The 20,990-nt window shown below is 39.5% G+C and overlaps 1 protein-coding gene across 2 annotated transcripts in view; it reads right to left on the bottom strand.

The window, feature by feature from the left end:
- Positions 1 to 20,990, bottom strand: part of LOC139454195 (E3 ubiquitin-protein ligase RNF31-like) — a 247,916-nt gene that overhangs the window by 24,791 nt on the left and 202,135 nt on the right. For both annotated transcript variants that reach the window (XM_071235763.1, XM_071235762.1), the window contains one exon: positions 13,264 to 13,377. In XM_071235763.1, the coding sequence (XP_071091864.1) occupies positions 13,264 to 13,377 (114 nt within the window). The remainder of the gene's footprint in view (positions 1 to 13,263; positions 13,378 to 20,990) is intronic.

Raw genomic sequence — 20,990 nt, forward strand, 5'->3', positions numbered from 1 at the left:
ATAATAATAAAAACAGTTGAAGAAGTTCTGGATGAAACTGGATTCCTGGTTCACATTTAGATTCAATTTCTAGAGCCAAGTCATTAATGAACATATTAAACAGGAAGGGACTTAGTAAACAGCCTTGACGGACTCCAGTATTACACGGGAAATAATCTGAAAGTTGGTTTCCATATTTGACACAAGAGATAACATATTTATAAATAGATTGGATATTTTTATACATCTTTGGCGAGACCCCATGTACGTTTAATACTCGCCACAATTTTGATCTATCAACAGAGTCGAAAGCCTTCGAAAAATCTACAAAAAGTGTATACACTTTACTTCTCTTTTTACCTAAATATCGCTGAATGATAGATTGCAATATGAAAATATTGTCAGCTGTAGAGTAGCCCCGACGAAAGCCAGCCTGGGATTCGACAAATTTATCACATGATTCACCCCAAAACTGTAATCTCTTATTTGATATGTTAGTGTAGACTTTACTGAAAGCACTCAGTATTGTTATACCTCTGTAGTTGGCTGGTATTTTAGTATCATCCTTGTTGTGGAGGGGAACAATAACTCCATGTGTCCACATGGAAGGAGATTATGCAGTAACAAACATTGCATTAAATAATAAAGTCAAGATTGGACATAGTATATCCTGGGCATATTTAAACATTTCAGTTATAAGTTTATCTGCATCAGCTGATGTACCATATTTTAATAAAGTAATAGAATTAATAACTTCCTCTTGGAGTATTTGGAGAGTCAAGAATAGAATCTGCAAGCTGATCGGTGTTCGTATTTATACAATCATCTCCGGTGACTGTATCAGATTTAGTTTCAAACATACCCTGAAAGTATTTGAACCATTGGTTTATGTTAATGTCCGGTTTTGGAGTAGGCTGATCGTTAGATAAACGCTTCAACGAAGACCAGAACAGTTTACCATTATGTATATTATTAACTATTGCGCTTTTGATGTCTTCTTGGTATTGTCTCTTTTTTTCACGAGTAACATTTGTATATTGATTTCTTTGTCTTACATAATTATTTAACGATGATTGATCTTTTTTTCGTTTAAAGGATTTAAGTAGTCTAAGTCTCTCCAAACGGTGATAACGACAATCTTTGTCAAACCAGGGTTGATCATAAATGTCAGTACCACAAGGTCTTTTCATGCACTCTGCAGCAGAACTGAAGGCTTCGGACAAAGTATAAACCACATCATCAATGTTACCAGAATATATATCTTCCGTGCACTTTTCAAACTGGGATGCTGATTCAGTGTTACAGAGGATATTCCTAAATATAGATTCTTTGTTGTCATTCCAGATGAAGCGATATGCATTATTTGCACGTGCGTCTTGTTCGAGACGCTCCCATTGATCAAGGTCACATGACTGCAATGTACAAGTGATTGGCGCATGTTCCGATTCTGACCTAGTTTCAACGTTGAAGTGAGGACAAAATGCAAACAGAGGAGTTGCTGAGATGATATAGTCAATGACACTTGCACCATTTGCACCAATAAATGTATATTCACCTTTCCCCGCATCATCACCACATCTGCCATTTAATAAATTTAGATTCATGGCACTGCAAAAGTTTAGTAGTGTTCTTCTGAAATTGATTCACTATATTATCACATAAATATCGTGTAATGTTAACGTTGTCATCGAGATCAGAGAAATCTTCTATGCTTAATCGATCAGCAATGTCATCAGAGATAAAGTCTGGATCTGTACCTGTTCTGGCGTTGAGGTCGCCTCCAATCAACAGGTGTAAATCACAGTAACAGTAGGCTTATACCACACTTGGATGGTTTGTTAGTATACCAAGACAACCAAATAAGGCTTACATAAGTACAGGCCATCAAAATATCCTTTTCCAGATTGACCAAAGATTTATCTAAGATAAGGAATATATATTTCAGGCAGATAACATGGCTTTTCACGTATTGAATAAGTGAAGTTTTAATCAATACCGCAATACCCCCAGACAGTCTTCCAAATGAGGAAACTTTACTAGCTGGTAAAAGGTATTGCTGGTAATCAGAAAAATATTGATCGCACAGATGTTTCTTTACACCATGTTTCACTAAGTGAAATAAAGTCGTACCGTTTAATGAATTCGATGAAATGTAGATCATCAATTTTTGTTGAAAGTCCTGATATGTTCCAAAATAATACGTTGATTGAATGGCTGTGGTCATCGGAGTGTGTAGGGCCGCGGCCACACCCTTAGCAGTGGTCTGTGTTAGAAGTTGACAGTTCCAGGTTGTCGGATTGGATAGACGCTGATGTTTGAGACGATGCCGACTGTGCCATTTCAGGTAACACAACAGAGTCAGTCTTGTGGCTTGTTAAGCTTGAGATGATTAACTCCCCGTTTTTATAATAACCTCTTTTATTTTGTAGTTTCAATTGTTGAAGGGTTTGTCTCTGGCATTTTGTGAGAATCTTTGTGTACAGATCGTAATGAAATAGCCTGTATCTTACGATCCAGATTTACGAACAATAAGTGGGCGGGGTCACTTTGTTCCGGGCGTTTTCATGCGATGCACATTCACAATATCAGTGACAGTAAATATAGGTGAATCACTATCTTCAGAATTCAAGGCCTCACATACAGTTAACTTTAAAGATTTTGTATTTTCCATGCTTGATTCGGAAACACCATAGAGGAGAGCATTTTGTTTTCTGCTGTACTGTTCAAGGCGGTTCAATATTATTTTCTACATCGTGTAATTTCGTTGACAAACCTGTGTCGTTGGTAGCAGAATGGGCATGTTCTTCCACGATGTCCAGACGGTCCGATATGGCATCAATATCCAGTCTCATAGTGTGTTGCATCTGTTTAATTTCTTCTAAACCTGACTGCAACTCTTCCATAGTAATAATCAATTTTCGCGTGTCTGATTTGACATCACGGATCTCTCTTGACAGTTCATTTTCATTTTTTGAATTTCTTGCATGATGTCAAAGTCTATCTGATTTTTATCAACTTGTCATAGCGACTGATTTACAACACCCATTGTCTGAAGAACATTTAATTGCAAAGGCTCATTACCCTGGAGCCATGACATCTATATGCATTGAAACACTCAGTTGCTGTTATTTATAAGATGCTAATCGTAATTGTTAATCCCCATTTTTGTGTACATCGACCGTCTGCCATCCTGAACGAGATGTGCAAGTATGTCTATGATGATTTACTGTTTACATTTATATTTATTACTAACTAAATGTCAGTCGATTAGCATCTTATAAATAACAGCAATTAAGTGTTTCAAGGCATATACATGTAGATGTCATGGCTCCAGGGTAATGAGCCTTTGCAATTAAATGTTCTTCAGACAATGGGTGTCGTAAATCAGTTGCTATGAGAAACTTTTTTTTAGGGCCCGGATTTAGTTCCACATCACAAGACAGTAACAAACCTTTTTGAATCACTACTGCTACAGCACTTAACTGCACCAAAGTGTATAGAAATGAAAATGTTCCTATAAGCCGATAGCCCATCTCAGTGTTTAGCGACCTTTTAGTCCATGGTGTATACCTCTCCAACATGGCGGATTTGACGAGTCCCACGTGGGTGTGAAAAACGACCAATTCTCGCTCTCCATGTTTCGATGGACACACCAATGATATCTATGACGCTTCACTGTTAAGTTAGAAACCAATTTGTACAAACCAGATGTTATAGTTGCCTTTTGGACATAACCTCCTCAGCAAAACCACCGACTGGCCTGGCTGGCCTATATGCGATATACGCATAAAGTCGGTCCTTGAGACTGACAAATATGAACTTGGAAATGGGGATAGCGCACTTATGTCCAGAAAGTAAAATTGCTGAGAGTCCGTCCAACTCTCAAGAAAACCAACCCAGTTCTCAAAAGGGTCAGCCCAACCCAAATGAAGGGAATCCCTTCACTCTGGCTACCAGAAAAACTGCCAAAAAACAGCCAACATATAGACTTATAGTCAAGCCGCGCTAAATGTCCCTGACCATTTTCAGGACAGATTCACGTTCTCCGGAACTTAAAACAAAGCAAAAACGATCGTGGTGCCCTCTGGGCTCAAGGCATGCTTAAACGAAAACAGCCTCATTCAGCCCACCCAAGGCTAGAATAGAACCGAAAAGACAAAGAATGGTCTCATCAGAGTCAAAAACACAACAGACTAGAAGACCACAAACCAAATGGGAAACAGTAGTCTTTAGCGCAGACTTCTCCCAAGATCTTAAGATTCTAACAGCTCAAGATATTTCCAAAGAGGTGAAGCACAAAAATATTATCAGAATAAAAAAGTGTGGAAGAGGCCATGTTGTTCTCAGGGCAAACCTCACAGAATCAACTGACATGCCCAAAAGCATTAACAAAAGGAAATAGCCATCTCATGCCACAGACTCGGTCACAAATAGCACATCTTGCAATCAACCTTAATGTTAAGACCATGCCCCAGCCCGGCTCGGTTAAAACAAGAATTACAAGAATCTGTCACAGATCTCCTAAAGCCAGATGCAATAGCGAAGGCCAAACTAACTCTATATCTGAGAGACCGCCTCCGTGGTCTAGTGGTAGAGCGTCCGCCCGGAGAGTGGAAGGTCCGGGGTTCGATCCCCGACCACGTCATACCAAAAGATGTTAAAAGATGGTACTTGTTGTTACCCTGTCTGGCGCTTGGCATTAAGGGGCTAAAACAAGGACTGGTCGGCTCGGAGTCAGTATACTGTGTCTCAGTGGGGTATGCATGTTAAACTGCGGCATGGTATCTCAGTGAGCTAGCACTATCAATCGGCATCAGTCCGGAGTAGTACAAGCAGCCACACAAACACACACACGTACATGCACGTCGCTATATAAGTGCAATAATCTTGGACGCGACGTAAAACCCCATTTCACCTCACCTATTTCCCTGCATCTGGACAGCTACTTGAACATATATAAACAGTGCGGCCAAAGCTGCTCAATCCAACGAGGGAGGTCTGTTCCTTTCTTGCTTTGGGCAGGTGGGACAAGGCACACCCTTTGTCTGTATCAGAACTCTCTTGGCATCAATGAAGGACACTTTATACACCTTAGTATTTGCTTTAGGTAATATTATATCAGACAACTTTGTAGCTGACCAATTTTGCTTATACTTTCGAGTGTTCCCAGCCATTATGGAGCTTCTCAAACTCTCCTTAAAGCAGTTTGTTGCAGTACATACATAATGAGTTGGGTGTACACATACTCTTTCCTCAATTGCGGCATCTAGGAGAGGATCCCAGGTGACCTGATCAATGCCACACCCAGAGCAGATATCAGATGGTGATGGCGAGAGAGTGTATGATGCCTTGAACAACAATCTAGTTACAGTGTGATAACATATCCAAAATTTGTGCTGAACAATCTTTCTTTTATGTTTACTTCAGCATACACAGGAGGAAAGAAGTCATGTATCCCAATCTTGTGAATCCAAAGTTTCATTAGCCTGTGGAAGGTGTTTGCCTCAAGACTAATCACTTGGTGTCCATCTTGACCAATTATAATGTCAATCAGGTATAGAATGTCAGCATCCCATGTGATTCACAGTGTGATCTGCTGTTGTGGTATTCCTTTTCATATGCCAGAAATCACTGTCACATAAAAGACTGAGCCTTGGTGGAGATTTTATCAAATATGCTGACTGGTTATCCATGAAGTTCCATATTTTTAATATAGATCGCGATTTCATGCTTAAAGGGGCACTGATCTAAAGCAATTCCCCGGGACTGGTTGTTGCCTTTGTTATTGTTTTTGCCCAGTGAGTATCGTATGATACGCAACGCAACTGAGCATGACAAGAGACTGGGCTACCGTCTGCAAGGACAGTAAAATAAACTTGGTACAATATTTGTTTTACCCATTTTTTAACACTGACTGGTTAACCAATAACGATTTCGACAAAGGGCGCATGTTAATTAATTTCTTCAGCCTAAACAAACAGACAAAAATAACGGTGGAGCTCATCGGTTGTCATCATTTGGAAATACCCCTGATTGTTATAGCTTAAAAAACAGTATCCATGCAGTGAAAGCATTTTGGGATTTCTGATTGCGTTGATAATACGATTACTACTCCCTTGTTGTCATCCACGTTTTCTCGTATAACCCTACACTTGTGTATTTGCTGTCATTCACTTGATGCTCAGTTAATGAATTTATTACAGGTATAATTAGTGGTAGCACCACTCAGAATACCTGACGAAGGTTCCCATTTGGCATTTATTGTGTCTGGGGTAATTATTCAATCTAAATCCAGGTTTGAAGTGAGGTGAAATGTGTGCCCAGCAAGAGATGAATAATCAGTTGATTTAATTTTTTTTGTAAATCAGCTGATCGTTCGTAATCATCAAAGGATTAACAGAAAATACATTGATTGATTAATCACTGTTATCTTGCGTGGTGGATATCTCAAAAGTGAGTGTTTACATGTCTAGGTTCACTAAAACAAAGGGAATACACTCATATCATTGCGTGAAGTGCCGATGTAAAAACAACATACTTTGTTCAAACGGTTAACTGATAATACGTTAATTAATTGCTCATTGTTATCTAACTCAATGGATTTTTTTAGGAGCCGTGGACGTTATGAAAATAGTTGTCACATGGGCTTTCTCAGCCGACCTTTGAGACTTGACATCTATGTGAAACACCTGAAACAATCGAAGTGATCAGTTGAGAAACGAACGCGGGTTATAATATCCCGAAACGATATATATAGTTTAAAATATTTGATTGTTACAGAGACACGTGACATCGAATACGTTTTTTGTACAGCTGCAGAAGTTTGGGATATTGTTCCTTTGTGTGGATATTCACGGATACATTCCTCGAACAAGGAAGCTGCCTAAAATTAAACACATAAATTTGGTAGGTTGTAATTATGATATTTTGTTTTACTTCATTTGCAGTAGCATTGGACAGATTCATTCTTGTTCCTCTACGTCTTGGTTGGGAAATTCTTCGATGCGCGATAGACATTGTTTTCACAAGTCTTTTCCTTTATATATTACAGTCAATTTGTAAAATGTGATTCTCTCAGGCAATTTATAAAATGTGTAAATATTTCAGTCATTTTGACTGAAAAATCTGTCCATTTCTTTAACAGATTGACCAAAATTGATTAAGACATCAATAGGGCCTAAAAACATCACAATAGATTATTATGTATGATTAGAAGCCAAACAATGTAGAAATGTACTTTTCATAGTAACATTTTCAGTCTATTGGTGATGATATTAAACATAAAAATGTTTGGAATTCGTTGTCATGATAATACAGATGGACATATTTTTCAGTCAATTTGTAAAATAACTGAATTTTCAGGCGTTTAATAAAGTTCCTAAGTGAAAATTTTGCACATTTTGACTGTAAAAATATAAACACGATAAAATAAGCAATGCTCAGGAGAAATATTTACTTTGTGTTGCAAGTCAAAATAGTGTAAACGAAAATCGCACAATTACCAAGCAAGTGACTTATCAAAACTTCATCACCATTACCGATGCTACCCACAAAGATACCTACATTTCCTTATTATTTCCAAAACTGTATTTCATTTTGTTGATCAATGTGACCATACGCCCTTATACTATCAATAAAGTGACAAATGCGCTTACGAATTGAGCAGCACAGGTTGCGAACTAATCAGGGTTTCTGCTATATCATCCGGGTACTCACGGGAAAAACAATAACAAAGGCAACAGCCAGTCCCGGGGAATTCCTTTGATCAGTGCCCCTTTAAAACGTTCAAAATAATATGATTTAAACCAAACCTTTCGTCAAAGTATGAAAATTATCATACCTAAGGACACGACCGTTGCTATAATTTGATTGGCTGCCTTAGGTCACATGTTTAAATTTGACCAATCACGAACCTTGTAGCAGATTATGTCGGTGAAACAATATAAGTTTTTATAATGTATACTGACATGGCAGTATGCGTTATTCATACGAAGCTTCGAAAATGGAGGTATTCCTTCATGTTAGTGAGCGGACAGCCACTATCATTGGGAAATGTTAGATTTGAAATAAAGTTTCGACTACGTAAACAAATGAAAATAAAAAAGAAATAGGTATGTGGATTTTATGAAATCTTATATTTGCCGAAAATCGTTAAATTTTCACTTTATTGGTCCTTAATCTGGACGTTATGAATGTTTTAGCTTTCATTATTTATATTTAAAACGAACTTTAATAAGTTGTTAATGAATTATTTAAATAATGTAATACACATAACTATCATATTCATAAACAATAGGATTAATAAGACCTTTCAAATAGTGTATGGCCAAACATGTAGTAGCAAAGAGATAATTTCCTTGATAAATGGCTTTGTCTTCATCTATCACACAAGAGTCTCTGGGAACTTGGTGTCACAGCAGTAATCTTCTGGTTGGCTGGTGTTGAAAGAGTTAAATGTTGCCCATGCTGCCAAAATAGCAGGAATATTGTTATATTGCCATTTGTGCACAAGCTGAGTGCCAGGGATATTATAAAATGTTCTTGAAAAATTGAGTTGTTTTAATTTGTTACTCCAGAATATTTTTCTTATAACTACCTAACTTTTCAGGACAAAATTCAAGTAAAAAAAATTTCTCTCTTTTTAATTTTTTATTATTCTACCTCACTTTTAAAATGAGTTTGAAATCTGTAAACCAAGAAATAAAAAAAATGTCGCCTTGCTCAGGCACCACAATTTGGGGGCATGTTGTGCATTGGCTATAGTTACAGATTCATGCATTTTCCAGGCCGAATTCTGTGCCTGACGAGGCATTCATGTTTTGTGGAACACAAGACTAGAAGATGTGTTTGTTAAATGTCTTCTTTGTCAGGCGCTGGTCCATTTTGCGCTGCCACTACTCCAGTTAGGATATAACACCCTCTAACCTTGCGACACTGATATCTGCCAGTTTCGAACTACACATTGCAGGCTCCACATCGCTACTTTATACACACACAAAGAATAAATCAAGTAAATAACAACTGTATGATAAGCAGAATCAAGAAGATTGACTGGTCCACAGAGCTTAATTTACCTTTCTTGAAAGTGTCAAAACCAGGAATGAGGCACGTGCAAACTATTGGACATTAATGTTCTTGCGTAAACACTTATCATTGTTCTAATACAGAAAACTATGGTTATAACAAACTCAAAGGGACCACTAATTTTAGTTTCGTTATAACCATAGTTCTGAACAAATATACAGGAAATTAACAGCAAAAGTCCAGGACCAAAAAAAGTATGTTATATCCGTCAGTTCATTACAAGCGTGTTCACACTGTACTGTACTTGGTATTAACATTATATTTCATAATTCCCTACTTTATTTTTAAGAGAATATAATATTCATCATGTTTAAAATGTCTGCCTCTTCTCACTCACTTTAGTGAGTATTGTAAATGCTTTAATTCAAACAAGCTGCTTTATTATTCCATACTACATCGCTGTATTCTATGTCTTCAGTTTGGATTGCTTTGTTGATTGAGGAGATAGTGTGTTTATATTTGAAAGGTAGGGCTAGCCTGATCATATTTATGTGAAGTCCCTGGTGATGTGCATGGTTTGGTCATGATGTGAAGTACATGGTGATGTGCATGCATTGGTCATGATGTGAAGTACCTGGTGATGTGCATGGCTTGGTCATGATGTGAAGTCACTGGTGATGTGCATGGATTGGTCATGATGTGAAGTACCTGGTGATGTGCATGGCTTGGTCATGATGTGAAGTCCCTGGTGATGTGCATGGATTGGTCATGATGTGAAGTCCCTGGTGATGTGCATGGTTTGGTCATGATGTGAAGTACATAGTGATGTGCATGCATTGGTCATGATGTGAAGTACATGGTGATGTGCATGGTTTGGTCATGATGTGAAGTACATGGTGATGTGCATGCATTGGTCATGATGTGAAGTACATGGTGATGTGCATGGTTTGGTCATGATGTGAAGTACATGGTAATGTGCATGCATTTGTCATGATGTGAAGTACATGGTGATGTGCATGGTTTGGTCAAGATGTGAAGTACATGGTGATGTGCATGGTTTGGTCATAATGTGAAGTACATAGTGATGTGCATGCATTGGTCATGATATGAAGTCCCTGGTGATGTGCATGCATTGGTCATGATGTGAAGTACATGGTGATGTGCATGCATTGGTCATGATGTGTTGTCCCGGGTGATGTGCATGGCTTGGTCATGATGTGAAGTATATGGTGATGGGCATGCATTGGTCATGATGTGAAGTACATGGTGATGGGCATGCATTGGTCATGAAGTGAAGTACATGGTGATGTGCATGGTTTGGTCATGATGTGAAGTACATGGTGATGTGCATGGTTTGGTCATGAAGTGAAGTACATGGTGATGTGCATGGCTTGGTCATGATGTGAAGTACATGGTAATGTGCATGGTTTGGTCATGATGTGAAGTACATGGTGATGTGCATGGTTTGGTCATGAAGTGGAGTACATGGTGATGTGCATGCATTGGTCATGAAGTGAAGTACATGGTGATGTGCATGGCTTGGTCATGATGTGAAGTACATGGTGATGTGCATGCATTGGTCATGATGTGAAGTACATGGTGATGTGCATGGTTTGGTCATGATGTGAATTACATAGTGATGTGCATGGCTTGGTCATGATGTGAAATCTCTGGTGATGTGCATGCATTGGTCATGAAGTGAAGTACCTGGTGATGTGCATGGCTTGGTCATGATGTGAAGTCCCTGGTGATGTGCATGTGCATGGCTTGATGTGAAGTACATGGTGATGTGCATGCATTGGTCATGATGTGAAGTACATGGTGATGTGCATGGTTTGGTCATGATGTGAAGTACATGGTGATGTGCATGTGCATGGCTTGATGTGAAGTACATGGTGATGTGCATGCATTGGTCATGAAGTGAAGTATATGGTGATATGCATGCATTGGTCATGAAGTGAAGTACATGGTGATATGCATGCATTGGTCATGAAGTGAAGTACATGGTGATGTGCATGGTTTGGTCATGATGTGAAGCACATGGTGATGTGCATGGTTTGGTCATGATGTGAAGTACATAGTGATGTGCATGCATTGGTCGTGAAGTCCCTGGTGATGTGCATGCATCAATGGTGGCTGAGACCAGGTCCAAGTAAATATTTTGCTTGGACATTTTTCCCCTGTGTAGGTTTAACATGTTTAAAAGTATGGCTAATGTGAACTGAGATGAGATAACTGACTGAGGATTCATCACCAGGGCTCCGCAAATACTGATTTACTAAAACTCAGTTAAAATTTCCCATATAAAAAAACACTCGTGACGAATTCTGTTTATCATTTTCACATTATTGTTATTACTGTTTCCCTTTCAAGAAATAAATGCATTAAAAGTAACATCAGAAACTTGTTGAAATCTTATATATAGATCATGCGTAGTGATACATGTTTTCCATTGCCGTGTGAAGTTACTGTGAACCAAAATAAACACCCTCTCAACTCCTTCATGGCATATTCCTTTGCTGGGCAAAAAAACCCAAAACACTTGAACAGAGTTTTGCAAAATAATTGAAACTTTATGATCGGTAACAACAACTATTCTGTGTCATATGATTATATCTCTGGTGTAATTTCACTGATACATAGCTTTCGAATCAAACTGCTCACTTATCTCACTTGAAGAATGTCTCATGGGAGGAGAGGTCAGAGTATGCTTTAGTCGGTGTCACTTTCAATGACAATCCAGCGTCTTTTGACTGGGACCGGGCTTGGAGGTTAACAAGATCAATGATTATGTTTCCACCAGTAATGTTGCCAACAAACCACCATGTTGACACCACCAGAAACATTTATAATTTGAGATCACTGGCTGTGTTGTCTACTTGCGATTTGAACATTACGTGAGGGGCCGCTCTACATGACGGGAGTTTTATCAACAAGCTGGGATGTCACAGTGTGGGATGGAGTGTTTTGCAAATTATTGTTTGATATTTGCTTGTGCTTGTCAGGATTAATATGGCAGTAATTGTTCATAGAATGGAAGTTTTTGTGACCAGTTATCTGCATTATTTGATTTGGCAGAACATTATTGTCATTCAACTTTCGCACAAGGTGTTTGCGTGCAGAGTGATTAGTGAGTGGTTTCGATGTTTGGAGACAAGCGGCCTCGCACATGTTTTTCAGGAGAGAGGAAAGTTTGTTTTCCCAGTATGATAGCAGATAAGCCACTGATCGTCAGGTTTAGGCATGCCTTTAAAAGGGATCATCATCTCGACAGAAATCGAGCGGACACGTGGAGGCATACAACATAGACACCTGCACAGGGCACCGAGAGGGATTTTGGGCCTTACGTCACAATCACGAGGATTGTCATCAGACCTATTCTTTTCTTGTCTCATGGACAGTTCAAGATATTTGTGATCAACATGCAAGGTGATGTCCCCCCAACACATGTTGTAGTGATCATTGACACCTCTTAACCTGAAATGGATTGCAAAGTAGAGACAATTTTCCTCCCCTTTAATACCTCATGTGATCTCAAAATTCCTAAGGATGACGTGAGGGAATAGCCATACCCCTTCGTTCTAGTGAATTCCCAATGCTGCTCTGAAATCCTGTGAGACTGTTTGGTTCATAATTTACCCCAAATGTTTTTTGCTAAATTGAAAAACTTGCATAGAAGTGTGTTTAGTTCGTTTGGGGGTATTTCATGCATTTGGTGAATTTCTTTTGGGACTTTTAGAAAGTTATCAAACAGTTTCAAATCATACAAAGTTTTCTTGGCTGTGTTTTTGTTTTAATTGTCTAGGATCACGCCATCGATCATGACGTCCAAAACAGTGACAAATCTATCTCGGGCATCTTTAGGCTTTGTGTTTGCCATCTGCTTCGCCATGCTCGACAATGGTATTTTGATGACGAAACGTTGGTCACAGGGAATTTTACATAATCTGCCTTCATCACAGTCAAATACATATTGGATACCATCAACCTGTACCGGTAACCTGTAATATCCATTTGGCAACACTGATAGCACTGTAGCTCTTCCCCTTTCATCTATCAAAACATTGCCTCCATCATCACAGGTATCCATGTTGTTTTGTAAACACCTGCTCACCTAAAGTTTTAATGTCATAAGCTTATGTCATGGATAAATGCTTTAGTTAAATAATAAAAACATATTCTACAACTCCTAACTTATTCCTAAAAGTATTTCGATGGCAAATAGTGGGATATAAAAGTTCTCATCATGTGTATTCCTACCTGCAGCAACCTCTGTAACTCAACAATATCATTGTCCCTCAGGTAGAAGAAGCAGTCGCGGGGATGATGGCAGTGCAGTCCTTGTGTAACACACTGTGTGAACTTCATGCAGGTCTGTAATGACAAATCCCAACTCAATAGAAGATAGATCCACAGGGCTCTGTAACTTACAATGCAACAGATATCTATCATGAGGTTAAAAAAATTGATGCAAAACATTCTTGGGTAAAATAATAATAAGTACTTCGGCAACTTCGTTTGACAATGACAATAACAATTTGAGGGAGTCTTGTCCACTCCTCTTACAGCACATGGCCCAGTTTGTCTGACGTAGTGGTTGGCCTTGGATGTTGACATCTCCCAATCATGCACCAGACATTATTGGGAAAGGTCATGACACAAGGCTGACCATTGCATTATTGTCATTTTTTCTGCTGTAGTCATTTAAAATACATTACACAAGACCATACACTCTGAACACCATTGGCATTCTGCCTAGAATGTGACGCTTTGTTAATGCTGGCAGATTAGCTGCCTCTGAAAAATTCTAATGGGCTGGTCAGTAAGATGAACTCTTTTCTGTGTCTGCAAATCCTGTTCAAAAGTCTGCAAATCACAGACTGAGACACACTGAACATATTGTCTACTTATTGCTGAGTTCTAACAGTTTGATGCATGTCCATAGGCCTAAGGTGTTCAAGCACGTTAAAGACACAAATACTGCATTAAAGCAAGAGTAGAGAGCTTATTATGTGTTACTGTGGATAACAAAATTCAACAATAGTAATGGCTCAGAGCGATTTGATGACCACTGAAGTGTCAAAATAAAGAATGACCAAGGTGTTATGTTCTGGTTTTGAAACCATTCTATCTCTCTGAAATTGGCTTCACACATTGTACCCATGAAGTCCATCACAAAAGACTCTTTTAAGTGCAGTATGTTTCTATCCTTGCCTCAAGGGCCAAAGCAATGACGGTTTTGTCTTTGGCCAGCCATGGGGTTACTATCACAGTAGTCAAATGGAAAAACATGCTGGCGTGTCATCCGTCAATAATTTGAGCCTGCTTTAAGTTCTTTCACTATTTTCTCTGATATCAAAAGAATGATGGTGAAACTTTGCCTGTATCATCCTACCAACAACCACCTCCAATGTCTCTCCCAAACAATTTCTTTTTGAAGTCAGGTTTGTTGTCCATGGCACTGATACTGATGAAACATGATGGCAGGCAAGTGTGCGGTGGGGTCTATATATGGTTTTCCAATTTTGCCCCAAGTTTGACTTATAATGCCAATGACAGTATTTTCATTTTAGTGAAATCATTCTGTAAAGGTTGAATCAAAGTTGTAATTCATAATATTTTAAAATAGAATTTTTTACAATTGGAAGACACATTTTAATATTTTAATGAATTCTGAGAGCAGGCTTTAGAGACACCATAGCTGGGATCATTGTTGTTTTAGAGTTGTTGAAAATGCAAAACTTAACAACGAATGGACAACCAGACACTGTGCCACAGAAGAAGATCACTTTAGTCCATGAGCCAGACCAGATATTGGTACCACCTGGGGTGGTAAAATCTCAGTATGATTTTTTGAAAGTTACATATCCATAGAGGAAAAAAAACTTTGAAGGCAATCTGGGACTCACAGCTAAGTGGTAGTAATCACCACATATATAGGGGGACCCCAGAGTCGAATCCATGGGAATAGATTTCAGGGTAGGGGAAACCAGAAAGTGGAATAACTTTACAAGCAATAGTCATATGGCGAAGTATGACCACTCAAATGTTGGTAACCTGATGCTCTACATGTTGGTAAGTAATTTTGGGCTAATACAGTAATAATGTAGGTCATCAGAGATCAAAACGTCATGAAATTTGACTCCCGCTTAAAATATTACCACCTGTCAGAAATTATATTGCAGATGCCACACCATTAGGACTTCTATCATGGTATAACATTTATACTAAGTTATCCTATAATAATTAGATTCAGATCAAGTGCTTTTATGAATTATCATGGAACTGTTCTGGGTGAACAATACCTTTCAAATGGCGTGCTGTTTTGCTTGGGGAATTAGTCAGCAAAGAGCCGGAGTCACAGGAGACTAATCACAATTTTATTTACAAGAACAATTAACAATTTACAATATACTTAGAAAATAACTGAGGGAGCCACAGAGAGTCGGTACACACTCTGGGCTGTGGGAGAGAGGTCTGCGTGGTAAGAGAGTCAAACCCCTTCTCTCCTCTCTCAATCTCTCCGGACCAAGGCTTATATAGCCAAGGTCACCTGACATTTAGTAAGTAATAAATATAAATGTAAACAGTAAATCATCAGTGACATACTTGCACATCCTGTTCAGGATGGCAGACGGTCGATGTACACAAAAATGGGGATTAACAAATAGGATTAGCATCTAATAAATAACAGCAATTAAGTGTTTCAAGGCATATAGATGTCATGGCTCCAGGGTAATGAGCCTTTGCAATCAAATGTTCTTCAGACAATGGATGTCGTAAATCAGTCGCTATGACATACGTCTAACAAAGGAACAATTCAGAGAATAGCTTCTTCTGTTTCAAAATGTTTTCAGTGGCCTTTGCATAAAATGCTTGGTCGAAAACCAAAACAATGCTCCCAAGGGCTAATAACATTCTGATCTTCTGGGACTGACACAAAACCTCAATGACAGTGAATGGAAAGAATGTTGTGTCAATCTCTTAAATTTGGGAGTATGAAATGCCAAGTCCAATTTGTTTCTAGTAACACCCTGGGTAATTGACAGCAATCCTCTTCTGGAAACCATTATTTACTGATTCTAATCCTACTTGAGATAATTTCCTCTGACTTGAAAAGGAGAAATGTGTCAAGAATCAGCCAAATATGTGATATCTTCACTAGAATTATCGTTATATTTTCTGATCTTGATCATGATAATGATGTCATTTCTAACCTATTTCTCCTTAATGACATCATTTCTTGTTAAATTTGGATTTTGTGACCTTAATACTGGTGTCGACATCACATCAGTTCTGATGCCACTCCCGGTATGTCACTTCCCCTTTTCTAGGTGCTACCGTCTCTCTAGGTCTATTTCTACCCAAAGACATCATTTTCTAAATAGATGAACCCTGTTCTGCTATTTCCGGTGCTGATGTCACTTCCGGTTAAGTCTCGGTGAAGGTGTTTTGTGATAGTCAGGCAGCTTAGCAAGATGATGGGGACATACCGGATAAAAGCACCATTTTTTACCACATGCTCTCCATTACCATAGGTTTGAATTTTTGATGGGAGCCACTTCATCAAGGTGGCGGATGGTGGCCATCTTGGATTTCCAAAATGGCCACCATGTAAAATCTATAAGTGCCAATATCTCGGCTTCCAAACCACTTAGAAAGTCATTATTGGTGTCAAAATATACATTTTCTGGAGCAAGAAATGCAATAGAGATATTTAGAATGTCACTAGATGACTATTTGTGCCAATATGTACTGTTGTAATAGACCATCATTTATTGTTACAAATTTCATTCGTCCACATAATGGATTGGGCATTGTGTATCGTATGCCCACAGCCTAACACTGAAGCACTCCAATGCCCTTTAAATGTACTGGGAACTGAAGACAGATCTGAGCCATACAAATCCTTACTGTGAATACTTTCAGGGATCTGAATAAATTGCCAGTACCCCTCACTTTGGAAAGGACAATGATCTGGACAAGTTCGTCAGGCATCGAGCACAAAATTCAATGTTAACAAACTGCAAAGAGCGAGTTCACGAGTTCAGGACTCTTAAGGCAGATGACAATGTCAGGGTTATGGGCACAGACCTGCATGAAACTGAATTATTGTCCAGAATTGAGTGTGGTGACATCATTTCAATAGATGCAAAATATCACCTGGCTTGCTTGGCTTGACTCGGAAATCGAATTCGTTCACTAATGAGGAACCTCCAAGACAGTCCTCTGACAGTCAGAAACAAGAGCAGAAAATCTAAGCCAGAGCCTTTGTTGAGCTCGTCACCCATGTGGAAGGTGGTTCATTCTACTACAAGTTTTCATCCCTGCACAAACTGTAAGAAAACCGCCTGCTCGATCTTGGTGTCCGAAAGGACATCAACAAGGCTTACTTCAAGGAACAAGTCCTGAACTACTTTCCCCAGGCCCAGGTACAGGGTGATGGAAAGAATGTGATACTTGTTATCAAACAGGGAATGCAGGAAATGCTGAAGCAGGCTTTGAAGTGTGACTATGAAGAGGATGCACTGACTCTGGCCAAGGCTGCCAAAATGTTGGTGATCATATTTTGTCTCAAAGCTTCTTCGGGTTGTTCCCAAGATAACCGATTCTCAAGCATGCCAATAGATCAGGCTCATGAGCAAAATAACAATCTGGTGAAGGGTTCTGGGGGTGCAGTGGGACTCACCGAGAATCCCTTACCATTCAAGAAGGGAATGATCACAGGGCCAGAACAAGCACCACTTCTTAAAGAGTTTGAGCAGGAGTCCATTTCAAAAGAAGACAATCAAAAACGGCACCATGAAGAAGGAATGTCTACACGGACATTAAAACAGCAAGCACTAGCTCTTGTGGACACCATCAGTAGGATGAGCCATCCGTTCTTAGGTGATATCCCCGAACTTATAATGTTGGACACACGAAATGTGATTGACGAGTCTGTGGTAAAGACAGTCCGCACTGTGGAATCAGTGGGCTGGGATCAGTACAACAAGTACCATAAGACAGTTGTTAGCGACCACACATACTCCTTTCATGAGCCCATCAAAAAGAATTCTCTACTGATTCACCTGCTTGATGCCTTAGAGCATGGCTGTTCTACCTGCTTGGGACGCACTGCGGATACGGATGTTGTGCTCATGCAAGAAAGCACACTGGAAATGCACAGAGCTTTGTAGTTGCAAATGTGAAAGATAACTTGATTAAACATATGCGTTGGAACTTGATTACTTATTGTATTGTATTATTTCATATATACATTTTGGAATGTAATATGTGTGGACGCTTAGGAACAGAATTGAAAATTATATGGACACATTGAAAGAATGAACATATTGAGTGATTATTGGCACAAATAGTCCTCTAGTGACATTTTAAATAGCTTTTTTTGTATTCCATGCACCAGAAAATATATTTGGACGCCAATATTGACCTTCTAAGTGGTTTGGAAGCCAAGATATTGACACTTTTTTCAGAGCGGTCATTTTAGAAATCCAAGATCCGTCACCTTGATGAAGTGGCCCCATCAAAAATTGAAACCTATGGTAATGGAGAGCATGTAGAAAAAAAATATGTGCTTTAATCTGGCTTGTCCCAATCCTTATGAAATCTGGTCCTAAGCTGCCTGACTATGAGATTGATGTCAATGAAGCGAGACTCTTGGTTGGGGTTCGGATTTCGTGAGCTGAGCAGGATCCGAGACGTGGCGTGGAATGAGCTTGACTTGATGCAACTGTAGCTTTTAGCTAGCCTGCTATTGTAGCCTTGGTGATGTCCTTGTTGGAATTAATCTTACAAGATAAGAAGAGTCTCCTTTGATGGCATCTATGTGGGTCTGTAGCCGCGAGATAGAACTTGAGAGCTCTGATGGGACATAAAAGTCTATCTGGGCGATCCACTGTTTGTCCTAATGCAGGAATAGTATAGTGTCTATGGCCCAACAGTCTCATCATGGTAGATTGATTCTTGGCTACGAAGTCTGGGAGCAATTTTAGAGTTATTGCGGTCCAATGTTGATCATGGGTGAGACTAGAATAGTAGTAAGGCATGTAATTCTGAATCTGTTGTTGATGTTGCCATGGCTAGGAGGAAAGACACTTTCCTGGCTTTTTGGAGTTGTGTAGCTTAGCCATGGGGTCGTAAGGTTCCGTTAACAGTGCCGATTGTACCACAGATAGATTCCACTTCCATCTTCTAGTCGAAAGGATCTCATTAGTCTGTTTAGAATGGGATGGTTTCCGATTCATAATCTGTCATGTTGAAGTACAGAATGAAGGGCTGATCTATAACCTTCTATCATCCCATGTCAGAATTTGTTGTCTTGATGTTGATGTAGTAGAAAAACTGCTACCATAGGGATGGATAAAGCATTAGTTATAATCCCTTGTCGTGTTCTCCAAAGGATGAACTTGTCCCATCTGTTGTCATAAGTAAGGGAGAATGAAGGTCTCAGTTATCTTGCTACAACTTCTGATGGAAGCTCAGAGTATCCGGATGTCTGCATCTGCGTGTATTATTACACGATATGTCTCCTCCACCTTGTGGATGACTTTGTCCAAGAGAGACCATGGTGGGAATGCGTAGGTGATTAGATTCGTCAAATCCACCAATAGTGCATCGATCTGGTGAGCTCTTGGATCAGGAACTGGACTGACATAAACTGGAAGTTGGTTGTTCGGAATGTAGGTCACTACCGTGGTGTTGTCCGTGGCTATGAGAACAGATGATTGGTAAAGATGTATCTTCCATTCCAGGATGGTGTAATAGATAGCCTTCATTTCCCTGCAGTTGACATGAAGGTTCCTCTATATTCCACGATCACTGTACTGTGAGATCATCCATTATGGGCTCCCCATCCTGAATCTGATGTGTCTGTGACTAGATGGTGTTCTGGATGGATGCCGCTCATCACATGCTCTCTGTGATTCCACCAATGGAGGTCTCGTGTAATCTGGGCGGTAACTGAGTCTGGAACACCAGGCTGTGAGATAGTATAGAGTTGATCCATGTCTGTAGAAGACTTAGCATCAGCATTCCTCCAAAGGTCATATCCTGTAGAGATGTTAAGTTGCCTAGAAGAGACATCCACTACCTCAGAGACTTGCTGGGTTGACTTTAAAGTGATTAAATCATCTTTATAGTCTTGTCGAAACAAACCTCTGGTGGACATAGATAACCTCTCTCAAGCTGGAATCTTGCTCTGATGTATATGACGTCTTGAACCGGAGTAGTCTTGGACTTGGAAGGATTGACTAGGAAGCCTAGGTAGGTCATAAGTTGGACCAAGCAAAATATGGGGATGTGAGATCCATTCTGTTGCCACTATTCTCTCTTGGCGGGAAAGCTGTCGGCAAGGTTGTTCAGTTTCCCGTGAATATGTCTTGCTTCCATCCGACAACTGATGGAGTCAGCTTGTCCACTTCAGTCAATTTATGCGCTGATGTCGGGTTTGGCTTGGTTTGGTTTGTTGTTTTACACCGCATTCAGCAATATTCCATCTATATGACAGCAGTCTGTAAATAATCAAGTCTGGACCAGTCAACCCAGTGATTGATATCTTGAGCATGGATCCACGCAATTGGGATCGATGACATGCTTCAAATCAAGTCAGTGAGCCTGACCACCCGATCCCGTTGGTTGCCTCTTACGACAATCATCATCACCTTTTCTGGCAGGCATGGGTTGCTGAAGACCTATTATACCCCAGATCTTCACAGACATGACGAAATGTGAAAACTGTGCTGTCAGCAAACCAATGCCAAATCCCTGGTAGACGTATAGGCGCACCCATTCTGTATCACATAGGACAGTTTGAATATAAAAAATTACTTGGTCTAAAAGATCATTTCCATCTCTTGGGCTTTGTGTGTTCCCATTATATCGGGGGACGATGGTGCTTAGTGTGTGTTCACTGTGCATGCAGGATTCGCAGTAGTTGTGAATCGGCACATGATTGTACAGTGTCTGGTCAAGTGGCTGTAGTGTTA

This window comes from Haliotis cracherodii, unplaced genomic scaffold, assembly GCF_022045235.1.
Source record: "Haliotis cracherodii isolate W230 unplaced genomic scaffold, xgHalCrac1.p SCAF_10, whole genome shotgun sequence".
Taxonomy (NCBI): domain Eukaryota; kingdom Metazoa; phylum Mollusca; class Gastropoda; order Lepetellida; family Haliotidae; genus Haliotis; species Haliotis cracherodii.